Raw genomic sequence first — 26,044 nt, 5'->3', positions numbered from 1 at the left:
AAGATGCCAGGCTCTTGGGGTAACCGCTTGGATGCTCTCTTGGCGATGTCGTCGGCTTCCTTGTTGGTGCCGCAGGGCACGTGCTGCAATTCCAGGCCCAAGAAATGCTTTTCCATTTTGTGTACCTCCGCGAGTTATGCCTCCATGTGCTCGTCCCTTGGCTCGTATACCTTGTTGGAGAAGTTGACGAGTAGGTGTGAGTCGCCCTTGATGGTGAGGCGCTTCACCCCCAGGGCCACCGCAGCCTTGAGGCCAGCTATGAGGCCTACGTACTCTGCTATGTTGTTGGAGACCTTCTCGCCCAGCTGGAAGCAGAGCTGCACGGCATAGTAGAGCTTGTCCTGAGTGGGCGAGATGAGCACCGCTCCAGCTCCCGCGCCCTGGCGCGCAAATGCGCCATCGAAGTACATCACCCAGCCATCCGGCGCTTCACTCCCTGGCGAGAGGGACCGATCCTCTCCTGCTTCAAGCTCCGGGGCGTCCGTCCATTCTGCCACGAAGTCGGCGAGCGCGGCTCCCTTGATGACCTTGGTTGTGCTGAACTCCAGCTAGAATGCCTGCAGCTCGATATTCCATTCGGCGACTCTTCCAGCAGCGTTAGGGCTCCTGAGCACCCTCTCCAGTGGGTAGGTCGAGACAACCTTGATTGGGTGACCTTGAAAGTAGTGCCGCAGCTTACGCGAGGCCACCAAGAGCGCGAGCAAGAGCTTCTGAGGCATGGGGTACCGTGCCCTGGCATCCTGCAGTACCGTGCGGACGAAATACAATGCGTGCTCGACGAGGGCGGGCGCATCAACGGGGTCCGCATCTGTTGGAGGTTGGGGCTCCTCCTGAGGCGGTGGGACCTCCGGAGCCCGGTCGCCCATTGGGGCCTCGGCGGGCCTAAGATCACCATCCCGCTGAGCTGGGTCATTCGTTGGCGTTGCTGTAGCCCCCGCGGTCTCCTCCGGGTCTTGCGTCCCCCGGCTGGGGCGCGGTTCGGCGCGACGTGTCCTTGGCCTGGCGCTCTTCCCGAACCGCCACCAAAGCTGCACTGGCTGAGTGAGGGGTGGCGGCGAGGTAAAGCATTAGGGGCTCGAGAGGGCGGGGCGCCACCATCACCGGAGGGCTGGTCAGATATCTCTTGAGGTCTTGAAACGCTTGGTCAGCCTCCGGAGTCCACTCGAACGGACCCTTCTTCTTCATCAGCTTAAAGAATGGAAGGGCGCGCTCTCCCAGGTTGGAGATGAAGCGTCCCAGCGAAGTCACGCAGCCGGCAAGCTTCTGCATTTCCTTGAGGGTTTGTGGTGGGATCATGTCTTCAATTGCCTTAACCTTCTCCGGGTTGGCCTCAATCCCCCTGTGGGACACGAGGAAGCCCAGCAGTTTGCCGGAGGGGACACCAAATACGCACTTTTCTGGGTTGAGCCGCAAGTCCACCTGACGTAGGCTCGCGAAGGTCTCCTCCAGGTCCTGAATTAAAGTCCTCGCCTCCCGAGACTTTACCACAATGTCGTCGACGTAAGCTTCCGCGTTCCTCTCGAGCTGCTGGCCCAAGGCAATGTGCATCAGCCGTTGGAAGGTTGCGCCCGCGTTTCGCAGCCCGAACAGCATGCAAGTGTAGCAGTACACCCCACACGGGGTCAGGAAGGCTGTCTTCTCCACATCTTCTACTGCCATCTTGATCTGGTGATAGCCTGAAAACGCATCCAGGAAGCACAGCAGGTCGCACTCGGCGGTGGAATCAACGATCTGGTCGATGCGCGGAAGCGGGAACGGATCTTGGGGACAGGCTTTGTTGAGGTTGGTGAAGTCGACACACATGTGCTCCTTCCCGCCTTTCTTTGGCACAATGACGGGGTTCGCCAGCCACTCGGGGTACCGAACCTCGCGAATGACACCTGCTGACGCGAGCTTGTGGGTTTCTTGGACGATGAAGGACTGCTTCTCCGTGGACTGTCGCCGTGCCTTCTGCTTCACGGGGCGCACATTGGGGCACACCCTTAAGTGATGCTCGATCACCCCTCTTGGGACCCCTACCAGCTGATCTGGCTCCCAGGCGAATACTTCCTTGTTTGCGCGCAAGAACTTTACCAATGCTTCCTCTTGATCTGAGTCGAGGTTGGCACCTATGGTGAAGGTGGCTCCAGAAGACCCGTCTTCCTCGACCGGCACCTGCTTGGTTTCCGCCCGATCTTGAGTGAACAACTGCTTCTTCTCGGCTGGCGCGGCCCCCTTAACTCCAGTGGGGGCCTCGTCGGCCGTTCGCGCCGTCGCGGCGGTCTTGAGGGCAAGCTTGAGTGCCACCAGAGCTTCCTTGGTATCTCCGACTATGGTGAGTACGTCCTTGCTCCCAGGCATCTTCATGAGGTTGTAGGCTGGATGGGTCGCCGCCATAAACTGGGCCAGAGCTGGGTACCCCAGGATGGCATTGTACGGGAGGCCGATGTGAGCGATGTCGAAGTCAATCAGCTCAGTGCGGTAGTTGTCGCGGGTGCCGAAGTGTGACGCCCCCGATTCAATCGTACACTAATCATGCACGCAAACATGTACGATCAAGATCAGGGACTCACGGGAAGATATCACAACACAACTCTAAAACATAAATAAGTCATACAAGCATCATAATACAAGCCAGGGGCCTCGAGGGCTCGAATACAAGTGCTCGATCATAGACGAGTCAGCGGAAGCAACAATATCTGAGTACAGACATAAGTTAAACAAGTTTGCCTTAAGAAGGCTAGCACAAAAGTAGCAACGATCGAAAAGGCGCAGGCCTCCTACCTGGGATCCTCCTAACTACTCCTGGTCGTCGTCAGCGGGCTGCACGTAGTAGTAGGCACCTCCGGTGTAGTAGGAGTCGTCGTCGACGGTGGCATCTGGCTCCTGGGCTCCAGCATCTGGTTGCGACAACCAGGTATAGAAAGGGGAAAAGAGGGCGAAAAGCAACCGTGCGTACTCATCCAAAGTACTCGCAAGCAAGGAGCTACACTACATATGCATGGGTATATGTGTAAAGGGCCATATCGGTGGACTGAACTGCAGAATGCCAGAATAAGAGGGGGATAGCTAATCCTGTCGAAGACTACGCTTCTGGCCACCTCCATCTTACAGCATGTAGGAGAGAGTAGATGGTAAGTCCACCAAGTAGCATCACATAGCATAATCCTACCCGGCGATCCCCTCCTCGTCGCCCTGTTAGAGAGCGATCACCGGGTTGTATCTGGCACTTGGAAGGGTGTGTTTTATTAAGTATCCGGTTCTAGTTGTCATAAGGTCAAGGTACAACTCCGGGTCGTCCTTTTACCGAGGGACACGGCTATTCGAATAGATAAACTTCCCTGCAGGGGTGCACCACATAACCCAACACGCTCGATCCCATTTGGCCGGACACACTTTCCTGGGTCATGCCCGGCCTCGAAAGATCAACACGTCGCAGCCCCACCTAGGCTCAACAGAGAGGTCAGCACGCCGGTCTAAATCCTATGCGCGCAGGGGTCTGGGCCCATCGCCCATTGCACACCTGCACGTTGCGTACGCGGCCGGAAGCAGACCTAGCCTAGCAGGCGTTCCAGTCCAATCCGGCGCGCGCCGCTCCGTCGCTGACGTCAAGAAGAGCTTCGGCTGATACCACGACGTCGAGTGCCCATAACTGTTCCCGCGTAGTTGGTTAGTGCGTATAGACCAAATGGCCAGACTCAGATCAAATACCAAGATCTCGTTAAGCGTGTTAAGTATCCGCGAACGCCGACCAGGGCCAGGCCCACCTCTCTCCTAGGTGGTCTCAACCTGCCCTGTCGCTCCGCCATAAAGTAACAGTCGGGGGCCGTCAGGAACCCAGGCCCACCTCTACCGGGATGGAGCCACCTGTCCTTTCAGCCCCCTCATCAGAATCACTTGCGGGTACTCAACGAGCCGACCCGACTTTAGTCACCACATGTATCAAGTATATAAAGTATATAGTATATACCCGTGATCACCTCCCGAAGTGATCACGGCCCAGTAGTATAGCATGGCAGACGGACAAGAGGGTAGGGCCACTGATGGAACACTAGCATCCTATACTAAGCAGTAGGATAGCAGGTAAGGGTAACAACTGTAGCAACAATGACAGGCTATGCATCAGGATAGGATTAACGGAAAGCAGTAACATGCTACACTACTCTAATGCAAGCAGTATAGAGAAGAATAGGCGATATCTGGTGATCAAGGGGGGGCTTGCCTGGTTTCTCTGGCAAGGAGGGGTCGTTGCCGACGTAGTCGATCACAGGGGCAGCATCGGTCTCGGGGTCTACCAGAGAGAAGAGGGGGAAGAAACAGTAAATATAAAGCAAACATAGCATCACAAAGCATAACGTGGCAATATGCTGTGCCGGTTGTGACCTAACGTATGCTAGACGTTGCAGACGGAGAGGAAAACATCCGGAGGGGTTTTCCCGACGTCTGGCGTTTTTCGGGCAGATGAAAAGAGAGGGGACGGTTCCATGTTCAGCATGCTAGGGGCATGTGACAGATGAACGGACCGCGTATCCGGATTCGTTGGATTTTTCTAAGCAACTTTCATGTAGAAAACATTTTGATCCGAGTTACGGTTTATTTTATATTAATTTTTAAAGTTTTAATTCATTTTCTAAATTTAACAGATTTAATTAAATCCAAAAATAATAAGGTTAATTGCTAGATACACCCAGAAGTGTACCCAGCCAAGTGTTGGAGTGGCTGACAGTGGGACCCGGTTGACTGCTGAGTCAGCAGTCAACTGTGGACCAGTTGACTGGTCAAACTGACCCGAGGGCCCATCAGTCAGTGACTATTAGAGTTAACAGCAAATTAAATTGATTTTAATTAAGTTAATTAGTAGGTGGGGCCAACCTGTCATTGGGTCATTAGTTCAGAGAGCTCATTTTAATTGCACGGGTTATTTAGTGACGTGGCCCCCACATGTCAGTGGCATAGAGGCCAATTAGCACGAGGCTAAAGATGTCCACGTCGGCACTATATGGTGACGATGGCAGAGCGCGCGGGCGATGACCGAGCGCTCGTCTCCGGCGACCGTTGGCCGCGCATAGGGGTGCTACGGGCAGCTGGGAAAGCGCCGCGTCCAGAGGCGCGAGTGGCCGGTGCTGGGGTGGCCGGAAACACGGCCGGTGACGAGGTTTGGCGGCGTCGGGCGGGCAGCAGCGAGGGGGAGCGGGGAGCGTCCATGGCCGGGCTTGGTCAGAGGGGGCGCGGGTGGACGAGCGCCCGTGCGGGGCCAGTAGCAAGTAAGCGGAGGGGAGGGCTGCGATGTGTGCGCAGGGCAGAGGCGGGCTACAGTGACGGGCGCGGATCTGGCTGCGGCCGTAGGCAGGGCTGGGCAAGGCCTGGACGGGGTGCACGCGGCCGGAGTGCGTGCGGGGCGGTGGTGGCCGCGAGCGGGCGCCGGAGCGCGTGCGCGACAGAGAGGTGGGGAAGGCGGGGAGGTGTTCCTCACCCCCGTTGTAGAGGTGCGGGCGGCGTGGCTCTAGGAGGAGGACGAGGAGGCGACGACGACGATGGGCGGCTCCGGCGAAGCAGTGGCGGGACGAGGCAGCGACGGTGTGCGGCGGCGGCGTCGGGGGCGCCCGGGGTGCGGCCCAGATCCAGTCGGGGAGGTCGAGGTGGAGGACGGGGCGTCAGGGCGTCGAGCGACGCCGGCGACGGCAAGGGGCGACGGAGCGCCGTGGTGGCGCCGAAGGCGGCGATCGGCGTGGAGGGCGAGGCCCTGGATCCAGAAGGGATCGGGCAGAGGAGGGGCGAGGGGAGAGGGGATCGGGGGGTGGGGGGTTGTGCGGTCGTGGGTTAGGGTTACGGAGTAGTGGGGGTAGTAGTGGGTTAGGTGGACCGGGGTGGGCCGGCCTGTTGGGTCGTGGCCCAGTGGGCCAGGGGTTTGTTTTTTTACTTTGTTTTATTTCCTTTATTTTTATTTATTCTTTCCTATTTTATTTTAGGTTTAGTAAAAATTATCACTAACACCTAAATTGGTACTTCTAAATAAACTACTGCCACATTAATTCTTATCCCAACTAAAATAGCTTTAACATTTTATAAAATTTAAAAGGCATTTATTTTATTATTTAACCTACAGTTTTAATTATTTTGAACACTTAATCATTTTATTAAATTTAGGTTTCTTCACCACTATTACCCAGGATTTATTTAACACATTTACAACATTTTAGTTTTCACTTTTGAAAACTTTAACTGTTCGACTTGATCTTAAATTTGAATTTGGATCGGTTCTAAACTAGCACGAGATTAGCAACAGTAATCGTGGTGACGTGGCATCATTACCAGAGGGTTACTGTAGCTTGATTACCCGGGCGTCACAATTCTCCTCCACTACAAGAAATCTCGTCCCGAGATTTAAGCGGTGGAGTAAGGGGGAAAAAGTGCTGGTAGCGAAAACCTAACGAGTCTTGTCGGTCTTGGCTGCCCCTTTCGAAGAGGTTGATCCCTTTCGTTGATGTCTTCATTACTCTGCTTCAAGTCGTCATCCTTTCTTCGGGATTTTCATTGTACATATGAAGGACAAGGGGTAACTTCGGAAAAACGGACCTCTGAAAGGTTGACTATCTGGTTGATAACATCGGGGATGGTGGCGGAAAGTAACTCTTGAATGGAAACTTAAGACAATATCGAGAGCAAGGTAAGTAGGTACCATGAGAAGTTTCGAGCGGGTGAATCGTTCGTTGCCTGAAACAAAGTGTGAAAGGGGTTCAAGCAGCGAGAGTAAGTATTGCGTCTAATACCAGAATAGATCAGTAGGACGGTGGTCCGTGAATTACATACGAGGCCACGCGCGATGAATAAATTTGGGAACAGGGGAGTCAGGTTTTGATCCTGTGGAACTGTGGGTTATGGGCCCACCATGTGGTTAAAGTAGGAAGGGCGGTGACATCTTGCACGATCATGATAGCAAGGCATGTCAGAGGGTAGCCTGTCAGTTATATGTCAGCAACATCGTCGGTACCAAGGGCGAGGGACGAAGAGAACCATTTTCCTGCTCGTTGAAACGAGGCGGACCAATAGGCAAAGTTCTCGTCCATCGGTGGTTACCGGAATGTCACCAACAATAGTAACAGGGTCTTACTGACAGAGTTGTACACCGAGGTGTTTGCACAAGCAGGGAATTAATACTGCTTAGATCATAATGATCACCAGAAACGTTAAGCCAACCAATGGAAAGGAAAATATGATTATCAGATTAAACAGAACAATGGAAAGGAAAATGTGTTTAAACACATATTTCAGGGGGTATATCCTTCCCAAGGACAATGGTTAGAAGAGAACCATTTAGGTTAGGGAAGAGGAAGTTCATGACATTACCCAAAGAACGGTGTTTGAATAATTGATAACGAAAATTTAGCATTGTGCTTCAAATGTTTTTATTGAAGATCGGAGTAACACAGACATGCTTCGAGATAGCATTGACATGGTCATTAGGTAAGATCAGGCTATGGATACACAAAGGATCCATCAGGAACAACTTATAGAGTAAGTCTTACAATTTCCTCATGGAAGAATAGCTAACCTTGCTAAAAAGGGAAAACTTATAACAATAGGTCCTCCGGCCAGGTGGGTTAGGCATGACATCACCTTACCGGGTCATAAATAGACCAATGTTATAACTCTTGGAAATATGTTCCAACCATCATATTTGACCGAGATTCAGATCTGATTGGTGTCAGGATAACTCAGACTCAGGATGCCTGAGAAGAAAGGTGCAACACAAATTGTCGAAACGACATCGAAGATTCTCGGGAGATGAACTATGGAAGCGAGTTCCGAACAAGGGTTCATCATTAAATCAAGGAGAGGTGAGGAGGTGACTGATTGACTCAGCGACAATCCATTGAGATTTCCAAAAGATGGATTTCCACAACTATGTGAACAAGGAGATAACATTAGCTAGATCGAATGACTTAATGATGTATGCTCGAGGAAAACATACACAATTAAACATTGGTTGAAAGGTGCACCCGAATATGGGCTTAGGTAGCATGATCAAGGTTAGAATGGTGATTCGATAACCAATACACAAGGAATGAACTATCGTTCATTAACTTACAAGCAATAGGGTTGCTGGAAGTTTTGAATTTTACACATCACAGTTCATTTGTGGGTACTTCGGTTAAAATCAACATGGGGACCAAGAACTGAATGTAGACGGCAAGATGTATTACTATATCAAGAATTCTAAAGAGGTGGTGAAATTCTCACGACATTCTTGATATAAAATTTGGTAATACTCCAAAGTAAAGAGGAACAAATGCTGGATAGTAAGGATCTCAAGGTATAACACAAAACACGAACAAGTTTGTGTTGGAGGGAAGGCAGTAAAGTGGCCGATGATAACACAAATCATCAAGGGAAAGGATGGTCTTTCTCATCATGAATTCAATTGATATTCTGGAAGGACTCAGAATGCTCATGATGATCATGACACATTTGTCGAGAGATTCCATGAAGATGCAATCGCTCGGCGATGACATCAAGTCAAAGGAATGATGAAGCGAAAGGTTATTGGAACCCTGGGTACGACACAAAATCGAAATCAAGTTTGCTGTTCAAGGAGGAATGATATGACGAGGAAGATCGACGTAAGATTAGCTCACCGTCGAAGGTTGTGCTCCGTGATTAAGGACCAGGTAGCACAGTTAAAAAGTTGCACGATAAGGATATAGCCGACCAGGCTAGGAATGGCTTGAAGGATTATTAAATTCATAAGCAACGAAAATTACTTAGAGTTATTGAATCAAAGTGTGGAATTGATTCACTTATCGGTGTTCTCGAGTGAAATAACTCAGAACCCAGGGGAATTCCGAAATCGGTGAGAAGCAATACTAGATGAAGACTCATAGGAAGCAACACAATTCTTTGATATTCTTGAGGTACTGGAGGGTATTACTCGAAGGAAGATCGACGTAGAGGTTGCGAAGATGTATTGATCTGGAGAACACAAGTGTTTTCACTTGCTTGAGAAATGGAATTCAAGGAGAAAATATGGTCGGAACCACGATTGCAAAGGATCAATTCATAGATACCAGATGATATTATATCAACGAAACAGTTAATATTACAAGAAGCTTCTACGGTAGGATCTACATCGTGTCCATGGGCATGAACACAAAGTTCAAGGTCGACTCCCACTTCTTCAATGTATAACCTTCCATTCACTTCTCATTTTCGAAGAAGTTGTAGTGTTGAAATTTTATCTGGCAAAATAGCAGAAGAGTATGACTCGTGCAAACTTTCAAGTTCACACATATTAAGGAAGGCATAGGTTCAACCCATCGGGGTATTGTAGGGACATATAACACAACCTTCAGGAGTAATAAACACAGGCTCAAAAGTAGAGCATGGTTGAAAAAGCAGAGGATACAATTTACCAAAGGCATTATATATCCGTGGAAAGGCTCACAAGGTTATTGAATATGAAGGACATTGTCGGATAAAATCCAACAAAGGATCTGGTGGTCCATAAAGGATCTGATGTGAGTATCGGCACAAAACCAGAGCAAGAAACAATGCAAAGACATTGAATTATAGAAACAACTGACTAACTCAGAGCTCAATTGCCAAGGAATTATGATTTCCAAATCAAGGGATCACAAGCAAACACTCTGATTAAGGATGGATAAGTTGAATAGCCTTAGGGGTACAATCGACGGCAATTTGATTGGTCGAGAACCAACTCATGTTTAACATGACATCTGAGCCGGAAGGATGAATTCTAGGATCTGATTGAGGATTGCGAGCATTCGCAACAAATTGAATCAACGGACTCAAAATGATAATGACAAGAGATGCCAATAAGATTGTAGACTTATGGGATTAACCATAATGCAAGCAAGTAAGAATTTCAAGAGCACTAGGCTACTCAGGATTTTTGGAAGTTCAAATAGTATTTTGAAGACTTTTGTGAAATCAGGAATCAACTGTGGATGAGCGGATACTCGATAAGTGTGAGCAATTATCCATAGGGGTATTTATGTGGTAAAGAACTGCAAGGCAGTAAGCTCAAATGATTCTCGGGACAACAGAGAGTATTTCGGGGCAGCTTGTAATAACAAGATCAACTGGGAAACATTGTATGAATGGCGAGTATACGTGGTTATCCATAGGAGTTTATCGATGGAAGGGAATTGCAAAAGCGAAGGGCACAAGGGTCTCGGGAAAGCATCAGAGAGTGTCTTCAGAATCTTCTGGTGCAGCACGCGATCATCTGGCCGGAAGGGGCTCTCCGGGAGAAAGTATTTACGAGAACCTACAGTTAGTATTTTTAGCAAAATCATTTAACCCAAATAGAAGAGAGATCAGAGTCCCGGAGTATAGACAAGGAGTAAAAGATCCTAATACCACCCAATGGCGACGTGGGCCCGTAAGCCACACAGCCATGTTAGTAAAAGTTTTTCAATGACTAGACTCGACTTCGGCCAAGGAGTTAGAAAGGGGGATCCCTACAGGCAGTCGGCTCTGATACCAACTTGTGACGCCCCCGATTCAATCGTACACTAATCATGCACGCAAACGTGTACGATCAAGATCAGGGACTCACGGGAAGATATCACAACACAACTCTAAAACATAAATAAGTCATACAAGCATCATAATACAAGCCAGGGGCCTCGAGGGCTCGAATGCAAGTGATCGATCATAGACGAGTCAGCGGAAGCAACAATATCTGAGTACAAACATAAGTTAAACAAGTTTGCCTTAAGAAGGCTAGCACAAACTGGGATACAGACCGAAAGAGGCGCAGGCCTCCTGCCTGGGATCCTCCTAACTACTCCTGGTCGTCGTCAGCGGGCTGCACGTAGTAGTAGGCACCTCCGGTGTAGTAGGAGTCGTCATCGACGGTGGCATCTGGCTCCTGGGCTCCAGCATCTGGTTGCGACAACCAGGTATAGAAAGGGGAAAAGAGGGAGAAAAGCAACCGTGAGTACTCATCCAATGTACTCGCAAGCAAGGAGCTACACTACATATGCATGGGTATATGTGTAAAGGGCCATATCGGTGGACTGAACTGCAGAATGCCAGAATAAGAGGGGGATAGCTAATCCTGTCGAAGACTACGCTTCTGGCCACCTCCATCTTACAGCATGTAGGAGAGAGTAGATGGTAAGTCCACCAAGTAGCATCGCATAGCATAATCCTACCCGGCGATCCCCTCCTCGTCGCCCTGTTAGAGAGCGATCACCGGGTTGTATCTGGCACCTGGAAGGGTGTGTTTTATTAAGTATCCGGTTCTAGTTGTCATAAGGTCAAGGTACAACTCCGGGTCGTCCTTTTACCGAGGGACACGGCTATTCGAATAGATAAACTTCCCTGCAGGGGTGCACCACATAACCCAACACGCTCGATCCCATTTGGCCGGACACACTTTCCTGGGTCATGCCCGGCCTCGGAAGATCAACACGTCGCAGCCCCACCTAGGCTCAACAGAGAGGTCAGCACGCCGGTCTAAATCCTATGCGCGCAGGGGTCTGGGCCCATCGCCCATTGCACACCTGCACGTTGCGTACGCGCCGGAAGCAGACCTAGCCTAGCAGGCGTTCCAGTCCAATCCGGCGCGCGCCGCTCCGTCGCTGACGTCAAGAAGAGCTTCGGCTGATACCACGACGTCGAGTGCCCATAACTGTTCCCGCGTAGTTGGTTAGTGCGTATAGACCAAATGGCCAGACTCAGATCAAATACCAAGATCTCGTTAAGCGTGTTAAGTATCCGCGAACGCCGACCAGGGCCAGGCCCACCTCTCTCCTAGGTGGTCTCAACCTGCCCTGTCGCTCCGCCATAAAGTAACAGTCGGGGGCCGTCAGGAACCCAGGCCCACCTCTACCGGGATGGAGCCACCTGTCCTTTCAGCCCCCTCATCAGAATCACTTGCGGGTACTCAACGAGCCGACCCGACTTTAGTCACCACATGTATCAAGTATATAAAGTATATAGTATATACCCGTGATCACCTCCCGAAGTGATCACGGCCCAGTAGTATAGCATGGCAGACGGACAAGAGTGTAGGGCCACTGATGGAACACTAGCATCCTATACTAAGCAGTAGGATAGCAGGTAATGGTAACAACTGTAGCAACAATGACAGGCTATGCATCAGGATAGGATTAACGGAAAGCAGTAACATGCTACACTACTCTAATGCAAGCGGTATAGAGAAGAATAGGCGATATCTGGTGATCAAGGGGGGGCTTGCCTGGTTGCTCTGGCAAGGAGGGGTCGTCGTCGATGTAGTCGATCACAGGGGCAGCATCGGTCTCGGGGTCTACCGGAGAGAAGAGGGGGAAGAAACAGTAAATATAAAGCAAACATAGCATCACAAAGCATAACGTGGCAATATGTTGTGCCGGGTGTGACCTAACGTATGCTAGACGTTGCAGACGGAGAGGGAAACATCCGGAGGGGTTTTCCCGACGTCTGGCGTTTTCCGGGCAGATGAAAAGAGAGGGGACGGTTCCATGTTCAGCATGCTAGGGGCATGTGACAGATGAACGGACCGCGTATCCGGATTCGTTGGATTTTTCTAAGCAACTTTCATGTAGAAAACATTTTGATCCGAGGTACGGTTTATTTTATATTAATTTTTAAAGTTTAATTCATTTTCTAAATTTAACAGATTTAATTAAATCCAAAAATAATAAGGTTAATTGCTAGATACACCCAGAAGTGTACCCAGCCAAGTGTTGGAGTGGCTGACAGTGGGACCCGGTTGACTGCTGAGTCAGCAGTCAACTGTGGACCAGTTGACTGGTCAAACTGACCCGAGGGCCCATCAAGTCAGTGACTATTAGAGTTAACAGCAAATTAAATTGATTTTAATTAAGTTAATTAGTAGGTGGGGCCAACCTGTCATTGGGTCATTAGTTCAGAGAGCTCATTTTAATTGCACGGGTTATTTAGTGACGTGGCCCCCACATGTCAGTGGCATAGAGGCCAATTAGCACGAGGCTAAAGATGTCCACGTCGGCACTATATGGTGACGATGGCAGAGCGCGCGGGCGATGACCGAGCGCTCGTCTCCGGCGACCGTTGGCCGCGCATAGGGGTGCTACGGGCAGCTGGGAAAGCGCCGCGTCCAGAGGCGCGAGTGGCCGGTGCTGGGGTGGCCGGAAACACGGCCGGTGACGAGGTTTGGCGGCGTCGGGCGGGCAGCAGCGAGGGGGAGCGGGGAGCGTCCATGGCCGGGCTTGGTCAGAGGGGGCGCGGGTGGACGAGCGCCCGTGCGGGGCCAGTAGCAAGTAAGCGGAGGGGAGGGCTGCGATGTGTGCGCAGGGCAGAGGCGGGCTACAGTGACGGGCGCGGATCTGGCTGCGGCCGTAGGCGGGGCTGGGCAAGGCCTGGACGGGGTGCACGCGGCCGGAGTGCGTGCGGGGCGGTGGTGGCCGCGAGCGGGCGCCGGAGCGCGTGCGCGACAGAGAGGTGGGGAAGGCGGGGAGGTGTTCCTCACCCCCGTTGTAGAGGTGCGGGCGGCGTGGCTCTAGGAGGAGGACGAGGAGGCGACGACGACGATGGGCGGCTCCGGCGAAGCAGTGGCGGGACGAGGCAGCGACGGTGTGCGGCGGCGGCGTCGGGGGCGCCCGGGGTGCGGCCCAGATCCAGTCGGCGAGGTCGAGGTGGAGGACGGGGCGTCAGGGCGTCGAGCGACGCCGGCGACGGCAAGGGGCGACGGAGCGCCGTGGTGGCGCCGAAGGCGGCGATCGGCGTCGAGGGCGAGGCCCTGGATCCAGAAGGGATCGGGCAGAGGAGGGGCGAGGGGAGAGGGGATCGGGGGGTGGGGGGTTGTGCGGTCGTGGGTTAGGGTTACGGAGTAGTGGGGGGTAGTAGTGGGTTAGGTGGACCGGGGTGGGCCGGCCTGTTGGGTCGTGGCCCAGGGGTTTTTTTTGACTTTGTTTTATTTCCTTTATTTTTATTTATTCTTTCCTATTTTATTTTAGTTACATTTTATTTTAGTTTTAGTAAAAATTATCACTAACACCTAAATTGGTACTTCTAAATAAACTACTGCCACATTAATTCTTATCCCAACTAAAATAGCTTTAACATTTTATAAAATTTAAAAGGCATTTATTTTATTATTTAACCTACAGTTTTAATTATTTTGAACACTTAATCATTTTATTAAATTTAGGTTTCTTCACCACTATTACCCAGGATTTATTTAACACATTTACAACATTTTAGTTTTCACTTTTGAAAACTTTAACTGTTCGACTTGATCTTAAATTTGAATTTGGATCGGTTCTAAACTAGCACGAGATTACCAACAGTAATCGTGGTGACATGGCATCATTACCAGAGGGTTATTGTAGCTTGATTACCCGGACGTCACACGAAGGTCACGGGAAGACGGATCTGCCCCAGGGGGCTGGAGGAGCCGCCGCCGACTCCGGAGAAGGGCTTGCTGGGGCGGAGCCGCTCGAGTGGTACGTGAAGGAGGCTGAAGGCCTCCACCGAGAGCACGTTGAGGCCGGCACCGCCGTCGATGAGGGTCTTGGTGACGGCTACGTTGTAGATGGTGGCGTGCAAAGCATTGGGAGCACACCCGAGCCGACAGTGGAGACGGGGTGATCTCCTGAGTCGAAGGTCAGGTCGGCCTTGGGCGCCACCCAACCCGGGGGAGCCCCCTGCCGCATGGAAGCGGCGCTGATCTGGCGAAAGAACGGCTTGGCGTGACGGTCCGAGGACGGCGCTTGCGAGCCGCCGAGGAGGGCCGCGACAGCAAGGGGCGCCGGTGCCGCGAAGCGCGCGGTGAAGAGGCTGCGCGGCTCCTCCCAAGATGCCACCGTGGATCCGGGGAGGTTGAGCAGCCAGGCGCGCGGTGCGCCGGTGAGGGCCATGGGAAGCCAGTTGGCCATGACCTTGTCGTCGCCCCCAGCCTTAAGGACGGCCTCCTCGTACGCCAGCAAGAAAGCTGACGGGTCCGCCGCTCCGTCGTAGCGCGGCGGCATCTTTGGCTTGAACTTGGGTGGCCACTGCACCTGCCGTAAGGCGGGGGCCAAGGCTCGGAGCCCCCTGGCCCCGCCACGGGCATCGGTCGTCGCAGCCGGAAGAGCAACGCCGGCCATGAGGGTGAGGCGCGGTGATGGCGAAGCGTAGACCGACGGAAGGACAACTTCGGCGCACCCCTATCTGGCGCGCCAAATGTCGGATTTCGGGTTCCGGCAAAACCCTTGAGGTTCGAACACTGGGGTGCGCACGAAGATCTCTCCCTACCTAATCATGCCCTCATCCTCACTGCGATCTCAAAGCCTAGCTCGACGAACCCATAGAAAGAGAGACACAAGAGTTTATACTGGTTCGGGCCACCGATGTGGTGTAATACCTTACTCCAGTGTGGTGTAGTGGATTGCCTCTTGGGATGAGGATGAACAGCTACAAGGGAAGAACAGCCTCCTGAGGAGAGGTGCTCTTGTGCTTGGTGAACTTGTGTGTGGTTGAGGATGATCTGAATCAGTTCAAGATCAGTTGCCTCCTACTGTGGTGGCTAGTCCTATTTATAGAGGCCCTGGTCCTCTCCCCAAATATTGAGCGGAAAGGGATCCAACAACGGCCAAATTTGAAGGGAGACAACTAGTACAAGTTATCCTGACTAAAGGTGGTCTTCGCCTGCCAAAGGCTCTGGTGGTGACGCCGTCTTGGGCTCCACGGTGACCTCCATCCTGCCGTCCTGCTGGTCTTGGTCTCGTTGCACCGATATGGAAACCTTTGCCTGATGCATCGGGACTCCTCGCCTGCGCTTGCCCCTTTAGCATGTTGGTGACTACAGTTCCTGCACCAAATGTACGGTCCAAACAGACTGTGCACAAACACGAACAAAATTGTAGTCACCAAATGTACTGTAGTTCCTGCACTTGCTAGGAGTCCTCGCATGCGTTTACAAACATGTTGGTGACTACAGTTCCTGCACCATCGACAACAAGCGGTCATCCAACCGTAGTCACCAAATGTACGATCCAAACGGACTATGCACAAACACCAACAAAATTGAAGTGGAACCGATAAAATTTGAACAAAATTTGATATATTAAAATCAAACCGATGAAATTTAAACAAGTTCAACCTGAATTTAAACTATTAGTAACTAAAACTAGGCAAGGTACAAACATTGACCTTGTAGGGGTAGCCTCGAGGCCACCGGCACCTCCAATGCTGCTCGTGTCGCCGTCCGAGTCATCGTCGTCCGATCTGGAGCACGTGGTCGCTAATATGACCTACGTTCGTCATGCCTCTCCTCGTTCCCATACGGGCTCAGCACGTAGGCGTGCGGGATGTCCCACACATATCCTCCTCGGCAATGAGGGTGTCCTCCTTTGCACGCTCCTCAAACATTTGCACCCCCTCCTCCGAGAGCGGCACCCATTGTTGGATGGTCAAAAGTGTTCGGACCGTTCGGTCCATGGAGTAATCTGGCGGTCCGCGTTGGAGTTGCCCTAGCGCAGGTGCATGATACTACGTCGAACGCAAATAAAGTATGCACCCATGCGTTCCTGGATCTGAATGTGTTTCACGGGATCCAGGACGATCTGTCGTCGTCATGAATGAGCAGAGCTGTGGGTACGGCCGTGGCTGCGGCGCCGTGCCATGCCAATGCCATGGGCGGAGCCTGCTGACGCAGGGTGATTGAATGGCGACCGACCCAACTGCATGGGAGTAAATGGCTTCTTATCACCTCCTGGGGCAGGGCCTCGCCCCAACGGCTACCTAGTACACTATTCATTCCAGGTGATTCGCTATGCTGCCATTGACCCTCTTCCATGTCGACATAGGAAAGGAACAACATCATCTAGGACGCGTGCGTTTGCCATCCGTAATATTACTAGTACTAAGCTAGGACGAGGCCTAGATCAACTTCTAAGTAACCTCGCCTGTTTCTGGTCCCATGGCCGGAAGTGGTTTCTCATGCTGGATCGCTGGGTGTTGTCGGCCACAAGACCCCCGTCGGTCCCTCTATATTTCCGTCGACGGCGAAAGAGATAGCGGCCGGCGAGCCGGCTAGGAAAACAGCAACCAGACCGGCGGAAAAACAAGTCACATATTCTTGACTCGGCCGCAAGGATACTATTGTTTTGACGTGCCAGAAGAATATCCCCCACTGGATGTTTGACTGCAAGCTGTAATAGTCTTGATTGCTTTGGGAAAAACGGGGAAAGTGTTGACGCATCCTAAAAGAAATTTTTGTAGCATGGACAAAAACATCACTCCATGCCATAACGAAATCACCTATGCACTGGCATCGCAGACGTCAAGAAATTGGACCGTCACAACATCTACGATGAGACTTTTCGACTCAAAAGATAGTCTAGATTCATCACCTTGTCACAACATGTACCATATACATCCTCCGAAATCACAAATAAGGGTTCAAATCAAGAGATCAGATCACAGCATTTTCCAGCACCGCCGAATTTATCATCTTCTCTTAACTGAGAATCTTAAACAAAAGGAAACAATGGAATCCAGACCTAAACCCGCAACAACCTACGAACTAAAAATCCGCGCTGTTTCCACGTCAGGGGCGGAAAAGCTGCGTGCCCCCGGTATATATCCCCAGAACTCTCGACCCAAGAACCCAGCCCACCTCCCCCCTCCTACCTCACTGGTCCTCCCAATTCCCGTTACTCTCGAGGTCATCGCGGCAATGGCGGGCTCCTGGCGAGCCGCAGCGCTGGCGGTGGCGATGGTTTGTTTGGTCGCCAGCAGCTGCGTGCTCGGGTTCCCGGAGGAGGATTTGGTGGGGCGGCTGCCCGGGCAGCCCGTCGTGGGGTTCAGGCAGTTCGCCGGGTACGTGGACGTGGACGTCAAGGCCGGGAGGAGCCTCTTCTACTACTTCGCGGAGGCACAGGACCACGCCGTCGGCAGGCCGCTCACGCTCTGGCTCAACGGAGGTCAGTACCTACTGGCTGGCTACCGCTACTGCTTCTTCGTCTTCTTCTCTGCAGCGCACTCTGCTCTTGGGCTGTCACTTTCTGATCTCTGGTTATTGTCGCTGTTGTTTCTTCGGCCAGTTTGCCGAGCAGCGTTGGCCTTTGCGCCGTGGTCCTTGTTTTGTTTTGCTTCAGAATTATGTTCGCATCTGAATTTTCTCGTTGGATTCGAGAGGCAACAGTGGCATGCACTGCCGTTAGTTTGGTAGAAAATGTGTTAAAGTAGTACTCCTATGTGCACGGTTGATTAGCTCTCGACTTGAGCGGTTGGGAGTTAGGACGACGCAGGAATTTCTACCCGGTCTGCATTTCACCTTACACATACAGCCTTCACAGCGACTTTGTTTTTTCTGTCTGGATCTCGAGAGTTTCTGGGAACTATTTTGGTTTCCCCAAACAGTTTTAAAAAAACTATTTAGTTGGGTTTTTTTTTCAATTTTTTTTACTATGGTGTTGGAATTGTCATGGCTAATAATAGCACTGTTGCATTAGTGGCCTGATGAGTGGAGCATACTAAACTAGTCAATTCCTTGGTACCTTTTCCTCCTCTACTGTACCTTTCTTGCACGTTGAGTGCTGGTTCACCCATCAGGGGTCATATGATGACAGGCAGTGTTTCCTGAACTGGAAACACAAACAACTTCCTCCCATTCGCTAATCGTCATCTGCTCCACACCTGCCAAGGAAAAAATTAATCAGTTTTGTGAGTATCTTTGAGGTCACCATGTTCCCTTGGACCCTTGCCTCATTTTGGGCTTTGTGTGTTGTGGTCCTTGAGGATTTTTAAAAGCAGTGAGGCATCATTTGGTAAAAAAAAGATGCTTCTTTCTTTGATGTAACAGTGCCTTGCTACACTATGATGCAGATAAAGATCTCAGTACTGCTACCACTTATGGAAGTGTGATTGCTAACTGTATGTTGCTGCAAAATTTCACTGACGTTCAGGTCCTGGCTGTTCTTCGGTTGGAGGCGGTGCGTTTACGGAGCTCGGTCCGTTTTATCCCAGAGGAGATGGCAGAGGCCTTCGATTAAACAAGAAGTCGTGGAATAAAGGTTGAGAGATTTTGGGAACCATCTCTCTGATCACATGTTTCGGTGAAAGAAATTGTAGATCTTACTAACTCTTAGTTGTTTCATATCTTTGTTAATTTTCAGTGTCCAATCTTCTATTTGTTGAATCGCCCGCCGGAGTTGGATGGTCCTACTCCAACACTTCGTCAGACTACAATACGGGAGATGCGCGGACCGGTAAACCGATGCGATCTTGTGACATCGCAGGATGCCGGTTAGCCCGAACACATCAATCTAACTGTATGTTTCTTTAATTATGCAGCTAATGATATGTACAAATTTCTGTTGGGATGGTATAAGAAGTTCCCGGAGTACAGATCAAGCAGCTTACTTCTTTCGGGAGAGAGCTATGCAGGTTAGAAAGCATTTCAAGTTCTACTTCAGGAATATGTGTTTCGATTGCCTCTCTTCTATGGCGAGTGATTCTGCGCTAATGATAATGCAGGGCATTATATACCGCAACTCACTGATGTCCTTCTCACACACAATGAGAAATCTAAGGGTTTTAAGTTCAATATCAAGGGGGTAGCTGTAAGTAGTCAAGCATAGCCTGGACATCTCTTGAATCAACTATGTTCTACTTCCATAATATAAGAGCGTATTTGACACTAGTAGTGTCAGAAACGCTCTTATATTATGGGACGGAGGGAGTACTTACTACGACTATTTTGTTGACTCTGAGATTACCTTGAGTAGATCGGGAATCCGTTACTCAAGCTTGACAGGGATGTCCCCGCGACATATGAGTACTTCTGGTCCCATGGTATGATATCTGATGAGATATTTCTGGCCATAAACAAGGGTTGTGATTTTGAGGATTACACATTCGGTAGCCCCCACAATGAGAGCAAGTCATGCAATGATGCCATTGCCGAGGCAAACTCCATAGTTGGACAATACGTCAACAACTATGATGTCATTCTCGACGTCTGTTACCCATCGATCGTGATGCAGGAGCTACGACTGCGCAAATATGTATGCTCATTGCCTCATGGATGGCACATGATATTTACATCAGAACCTTTGATTGCTGTTGTGTGACTAGTTTTTTGTGCAACCTAGGTGACCAAGATCAGTTTAGGAGTGGATGTTTGCATGTCATATGAAAGGTACTTCTACTTCAATCTTCCAGAAGTGCAGCATGCTCTTCATGCTAATAGAACACATCTACCTTATGGCTGGGGCATGTGCAGTGAGTAAGTGCTTCTATTGCTACTTCTGCCAAATACATATGTTGGTCCTTTCAGTAATAAATATGTAAAGAGAGAAGAGAGTGTCAGAGTAAATGAACTGCTCATCTTTGCAACTCAAACTCACATGGATCATCTAAAATCATGTCCCAGTGTGCTGAATTACACCGATAAGGATGGTAACATCAACATCTTGCCTTTACTTCGGAGAATAGTGGAACATAAGATACCACTTTGGATATTCAGGTAAATAACTTACCTTTTCATATACCAGTCTGAGTATATTTATTCAGATAATTTGTTTCATTCCGTGTGCAATTTGTTATGACAATGTGAATTACGTTACAGCGGCGATCAAGACTCTGTGGTGCCCCTCTTGGGCTCCCGAACCCTTGTGCGAGAGCTAGCTCATGACATGGGGTTGCCTGTCACAGTTCCGTACAGTACTTGGTTCCGCAAAGGCCAGGTATACTTCTATGCTATGAATACAAGTTGAATTACAGATGCCAAATTTGATGATATAAAACATGAATGTAACATATGTTGCTCTTTGATTTTCAAGGTTGGAGGTTGGACAACAGAGTACGGTAATCTTCTGACCTTTGCAACAGTGCGGGGCGCATCTCACATGGTGCCATTTGCACAGCCAGACCGAGCTCTCGGCCTATTTCGCTCATTTGTGCTTGGACAGAGGCTCCCAAACACAACCTATCCACCCATTGGCGACTAAGTGTACCTACAAAAGCAGCTGGATATGGAAAAAAAAATAGATTAGGATTTTTCAGTCTTGCTACAAGAGTTCAGTTCTCAAGGATGTATAAGTTGATCAATAAGTTCTTGATTCTTTAGAAAGAATGGAAAAGTAATGCATGCTAGCAAGTATGATCTTTATCAGGGTTATTAGATTGCATCCCTCAAAACCTGGAACGCAGATTCCAGAGTAATTTGTACAAGCAATTATGTCAATGTAGTTAATTTGGTGGGCACTTGCAAATGTAACTCTGCCTAAATCATCTCATCGGTCCACACCAAATGAATAAAAAGGTTCGTTAAGAGGATAATGTTGGCAGTGAAGTGACATGATTTACTTTCTTGTTGCTAACGGAATGCTGATATGGTTTGCTGATCTTATTGAAAAAGCCCAAACTTATTCAACACCTTATCCATGATTTTTTATTTTTTTACTCAAGACAATGTAACAAACTTCTACTAAAGTTACCTGCTACCATGCTGTGGTGAGCTCACCTACCGACTGTGCCAGTCGGCAGGGCAGTTCCTTGCCTTAATCAGGGTTATTTCTGAACAAATTCTGCTTGACCAGTGTGCAAGGACACAAGGTCCAGAAAGTAGAACTGCATCAAGAGTAAAATATTCAAGCTAATCTGCATCGAAGGACACAAAGAATACATTGCAATGGTAGTTTAAGACCTGGAAAACAACACATAGAAGCTGCCCCAGTTGGAGACTGGATGTCTCTTTGCTCCCCAAAGGCCAAAAGCCGACAGTAACAATATTTTTCTTATACATATAAAAAACTACATTTGTTGTTCTTGGGCAGTCCCAAATTGCTGTCATGAAGTGAATCTGGACGGTATCAACGAGGTGACAGGTGATCATCTTGGCACCATTTACATTAACAACTCTATAGTAGGGTGACAAAGTATTACCATTCAAGGACAATGTTAACTTGGATGGAAACAATAAGAGTTGTATCTTCCCTTGGACCGCTGTACAGAGTATAAACATAGAAATAGTAGTATTTATAGTATACATAGCTGTGTGTAGCCAAACTGGATGTTTCTTTTCTTTATTAATACTCTGATCTTGACTGACAATATTAACCATGAATCCCTACCCTGCTGATTCCAGTGCTATACTATATATTCCTATGTAATACTAAGAAGAAAGCCATCCCAAAGGGTACACAACTTTACAAAGTATACAGCAGTACCTCAATACTCATACTGACTGAAATCTGGCCAGCCAACATAGTGACTACAACCATGGTCAAAGCAATAAGTGGATAGTTCATTTATTTGCCCATCATCAGAGACAAAAGAAACTGTCCAGAAGACTGAACTTAATTACAGATAAAGGGTCTAAGCAATTAGAACCACTGATTAGCTTACAAATCTGATAATAATCATGCAACCAGGCACACAAACTCATGTTGACTATACCAATCTCTTTCTGGAGGTTACAGACTTGATTAAAATGGGCAAATGGCCAGTTGGTCACTGCCTTCATCGCTTTGCCCCCAAGCAAATTCTTTCTTGCTACTGTCTATGGGCCTAATGATTCTCTTTGTGATGTCCACATATTCTGCCATGAAATTTTGTATCACTGGTAGCAGTAGATTCAGTGCAGACTATAGAATTCCAACAAGAATTGAAACTTAATAAAAATATAACATAATTTTACCTTCAGTTTAGATGTGCTTTGTCAGCTTCAAAGCAATGACTGAAGAACATAATGCTCACTTTTTCCAGTTGCATCCCAGCTTGCCGCCATTAACAAATTTTGCATGCAACTGCTTTTGCCGCACTTCAGAACATGTGATTCATGTGTTATACAATCAGATCAGATATGTGGTACACTAGTACAACTGTGGAAGTCACTTCAGAGCAGATAGTCGTAGCCTCAAACTGAAGAACCAGCATCATTCTCATCCAGTCACCGCTTCATCTTCACAGCATCTTGGTTCAGATATTGGCCACAAAAATATTCAAGGCCACGAGCGTCCACATTTACCAGAACTCTTTCGTTGATTAAAAGAATTGCTGATGTGAACCCATGATAACAATTAAGGCTGGTTACTGCTTTATCCTCAAACCAATATCTGACTGCGGTAGTACATGACTTAACCATACCAACTTCAGTGCTAAGTCGGCTTGTACTACTGGTCAGCATGCTCATATTCAGATTCTCAATTGCCCATATCCTTACGTAACCGATCTAAAATCCAAAACATTCGTCTCCTCAAATAACTTGGGATGCTCCCTTGGTAAAAGGCATGAGCTCTTCCCTTCACATCAACCCAGCTGCAACCAGGCGTCTTCACCATGCCAAGTTCCCTCATCCTTAACCTTAATCCTGCAACACCATCAGACTGACCAACTGCACCATAAATTCCACAGAGAGTGATATAGTTACTGACATTGCCTTTTTCTAACTCAAACAGCCTATATGCTGCAATCTCTCCAACATCGACATTATTATGCATGGCGCAAGCAGAGAGTAGAGCTCCCCATGCAGTAGCGCAAGGTTCCATAGGCATCTTCTTTATAAGCCCGACAGCTTCTTCAATGGCTCCAGCACGCCCCAAGAGGTCCACCATACATGCATAGTGCTCAGAAGTGGGCTCTACACCATGAACCTTCCTCATTGACTCGAAGATCATCCGGCCATCAGTCACGAGCCCTGAGTGGCTGCAACTTGAAAGGACAGATGTGAAGGTGATACAGTTCGGCTTCACGCTCTGAGATAACATCTCCTCGTACACATGCAATGCCTGTTTTCCCTTTCCATGGACACCATAGCAAGATATCAGTGTCGACCAGCTCACCACATTCCTCTCCTGCATGCCTGCAAACACTGCTTGTGACGCGTCCACGCGCCCGCACTTTGCATACATGTCTATCAACGTGTTCCCAATTGGGACATCCAAATCGAATGCAAGGCTTCGCACCATCCTACCATGTATTTCTCTCCCCTTCATCATCTCCCCTTCCTTTCCACAGACATTTAGCACGCTCGGCACAGCCCGCAGATCCCTCGTCATGTTCACCGCCTCCACCTGAGCCCTTCTGAAGAGCTCAAGGGTTTCAGCTGTCATCCCGGCCCTTGCATAAGCGGTAACCATGCAATTCCACACAACAGAGTCTCTTTCAGGCATCTCGTCGAACACCCTCACCGCATTGACCAGGAGACCAGCTTTGGCGTACATGTCAAGAAGTGCGCTGGAGACAACAACATTGGAGAGAAATCCTAACTGGACGGTAAATCCATGGAGTGCGGCGCCAAGAAGCGGGTCCTGGAGCTCGGCGCACGCCCGGAGCGCCGCTGGGACAGCATAGCAGTCAGGGCGGAAACCGGCGTCGAGGAGGCCAGAGAGTAGTTCGAGAGCTAAGAGGGGTGGGGAGGCGGCAAGGAGGATGTTGTACGCGTGCATGGACGGAGAAGGCATCGCGTCGAACACCTTGCGGGCGCTAGGGAGCGCAGCGCAGCGACAATAGAGCAGGACCAGGTCCGTCTCGAGGGTGGCCTGGGGTAGGTGGCCACCAACGAGAGCCTGTGCGTGGAGCTTCGCGCCGGCGATTAGAGCCTTAGCGGCGGCGCAGCGCCGAACGAGGTCGGAGAGACGGCCGGCGTTAGGCGGCGGCATCATTGGAGGCCGCCGCTTTGAGGTGTACAGTGCTTTTTCGTTTTTTTTGGGGTGGGTGGGTGGGTGGGGGGGGGGGGGGGGGCAACTCCAGCGTCTCACTCACGAGCAGGCGGTCGGGCAAGGCTTCTATGCGTCCGGCTCCGTTGTTTTTTGTTCTTTTTTTCGGGTTTCACCGATTTATGTGCAATTTTCAGGCGTTTTTACTAACTAAAGTCCAATAAATATTATCATAATTGGCCACTACCGATTGCGTCAACACATAATGCCTCCAGGGTACATCCATCCTTTCGATCTATACTTCTCTTCATTTGCGGCGGTTGTTGTTTCGGTACGCTGGTTATGGGGCCTTAGCACGATGACTTTTCGACTATCTACTACAACAATGTTTGCTTGACTCCGACGAGGGAGGGGCGATGACGGCGGCGCGCCTTCGGCTTGCTCCAGTGCTTGTAGTCGTCGCTACGTGGTTTACGGACCTAGATGTAAATTTTACTTCTAGTGTTTTTTATACTACCTTGACAGTTGATGAATAGATCGGAAGTTTTCTCACAAAAAAAGTTTTAGGAGGGCAATTTTTCTTACTTCTACGAGTGTTTAAAAATATATAGAAAAATACAAGCCTTGAAATAACCAAATGGCTAATAGCAGACATGGTTCTCATTTCTTTCCCCAGCTCCTCTTCTTTTCTCCTCAGACAACACCGTCGGTCAGTGTGAAAATGGGAGGGGAGCTTGGGCCGTCCCTATACGTAGTAGCTTCATGCTAGTAGTTACCTTATGAGTGTTTTCCTTAGTGCCATTGTGGAGTTTCTCATGGGCGCATGCAGGTAGTGTCCAATGGCCTCCCATCTCTTCTATCGGTCGTATTCATCGGTGGAAGCCAACTGCTGGAGGTGATTTGGCAGGAGGTCCTTCAATAAACTCGACGGGGGGCTAGAACGGTTTGATACGAAGGCCTTCTCTTCCCGTCCTTGTGGAGGTGGAAGGAGAGACGGGGCGGATTCGGCTTTGGTTCCTTTATATCTATATCTAGTGCACCTAAGGGTAAAAAAGAGTTGGCTTCGATGATTTTTGTCAGCTAAAGTTGTGGATCCAAAGACAAGAAGTTTCCAGTGTGGGGCTTTGGATGGCAAGAGTAGATCACTGAGTTTTTTTGTCGACTGCCACGTCCAACCGGAATGTCATGAATAAGGATTTTCATCTTGATTATCGAGACCAAACAATGGAGTCCAACACAATAGCAAGGAGAAAAATGTATTCAACGAGATAACAACCCAAGTTCGTCACTTCCAAACCCGACCAGTAAAGGTGGGGACTAGAGTTTTTACCTCGAGCATGAAGTGATGCTCCAATCACCATCTTGCGATGCATTTTTTGATAGTTGCACAAATGAATGCTCCATGCCAAGTCAAAAAGGCACTAGATGAAAACGCAGCAGGCCCATTGCGGCGAAGCCTAGCACCG

At 49.5% G+C, this 26,044-nt stretch overlaps 2 protein-coding genes across 4 annotated transcripts; one reads left to right on the top strand and one right to left on the bottom strand.

Annotated features, from left to right (window-relative positions):
- The first annotated feature begins 17,583 nt into the window (after positions 1-17,583).
- On the top strand, positions 17,584-21,255 carry LOC123096353 (serine carboxypeptidase-like 42). Its single transcript, XM_044518060.1, has 10 exons — positions 17,584-17,897; positions 18,882-18,989; positions 19,092-19,184; positions 19,270-19,362; positions 19,453-19,538; positions 19,704-19,982; positions 20,070-20,203; positions 20,351-20,443; positions 20,546-20,663; positions 20,760-21,255. The coding sequence occupies exons 1-10, from the start codon at positions 17,651-17,653 to the stop codon at positions 20,925-20,927; spliced, it is 1,419 nt and encodes a 472-aa protein (XP_044373995.1). The 5' UTR covers positions 17,584-17,650; the 3' UTR covers positions 20,928-21,255.
- LOC123096352 (pentatricopeptide repeat-containing protein At3g12770) lies at positions 21,252-24,637 on the bottom strand. Of its 3 annotated transcripts, none has more exons than XM_044518058.1 (2): positions 22,619-24,637; positions 21,252-21,549 (listed from the first exon to the last, which is right to left on the bottom strand). In XM_044518058.1, the coding sequence occupies exon 1, from the start codon at positions 24,582-24,584 to the stop codon at positions 23,124-23,126; it is 1,461 nt and encodes a 486-aa protein (XP_044373993.1). In that variant the 5' UTR covers positions 24,585-24,637; the 3' UTR covers positions 21,252-21,549; positions 22,619-23,123. The 3 variants fall into 3 exon arrangements, with proteins under 3 accessions (XP_044373993.1, XP_044373994.1, XP_044373992.1); XM_044518059.1 differs by lacking the exon at positions 21,252-21,549 and adding an exon at positions 21,976-22,540; XM_044518057.1 differs by lacking the exon at positions 21,252-21,549 and adding an exon at positions 21,976-22,519.
- Between the last annotated feature and the right edge of the window lie 1,407 nt (positions 24,638-26,044).

This window comes from Triticum aestivum, chromosome 4D (assembly GCF_018294505.1).
Source record: "Triticum aestivum cultivar Chinese Spring chromosome 4D, IWGSC CS RefSeq v2.1, whole genome shotgun sequence".
In the NCBI taxonomy this organism is placed as follows: domain Eukaryota; kingdom Viridiplantae; phylum Streptophyta; class Magnoliopsida; order Poales; family Poaceae; genus Triticum; species Triticum aestivum.
Note: the sequence above shows the minus strand (reverse complement) of the source record. Positions and strands in the feature narration are given on the sequence as shown.

Excerpts from the sequence above, each read along its gene's own strand:
- LOC123096353 (XM_044518060.1), top strand. The coding sequence starts at position 17,651 with ATGGCGGGCTCCTGGCGAGCCGCAGCGCTGGCGGTGGCGATGGTTTGT. Across the intron at positions 19,363-19,452 it reads TTCGGGAGAGAGCTATGCAG|GGCATTATATACCGCAACTC; the intron begins GTTAGAAAGCAT and ends ATGATAATGCAG. Across the intron at positions 19,983-20,069 it reads AGCTACGACTGCGCAAATAT|GTGACCAAGATCAGTTTAGG; the intron begins GTATGCTCATTG and ends TGTGCAACCTAG.
- LOC123096352 (XM_044518058.1), bottom strand. The coding sequence starts at position 24,584 with ATGATGCCGCCGCCTAACGCCGGCCGTCTCTCCGACCTCGTTCGGCGC.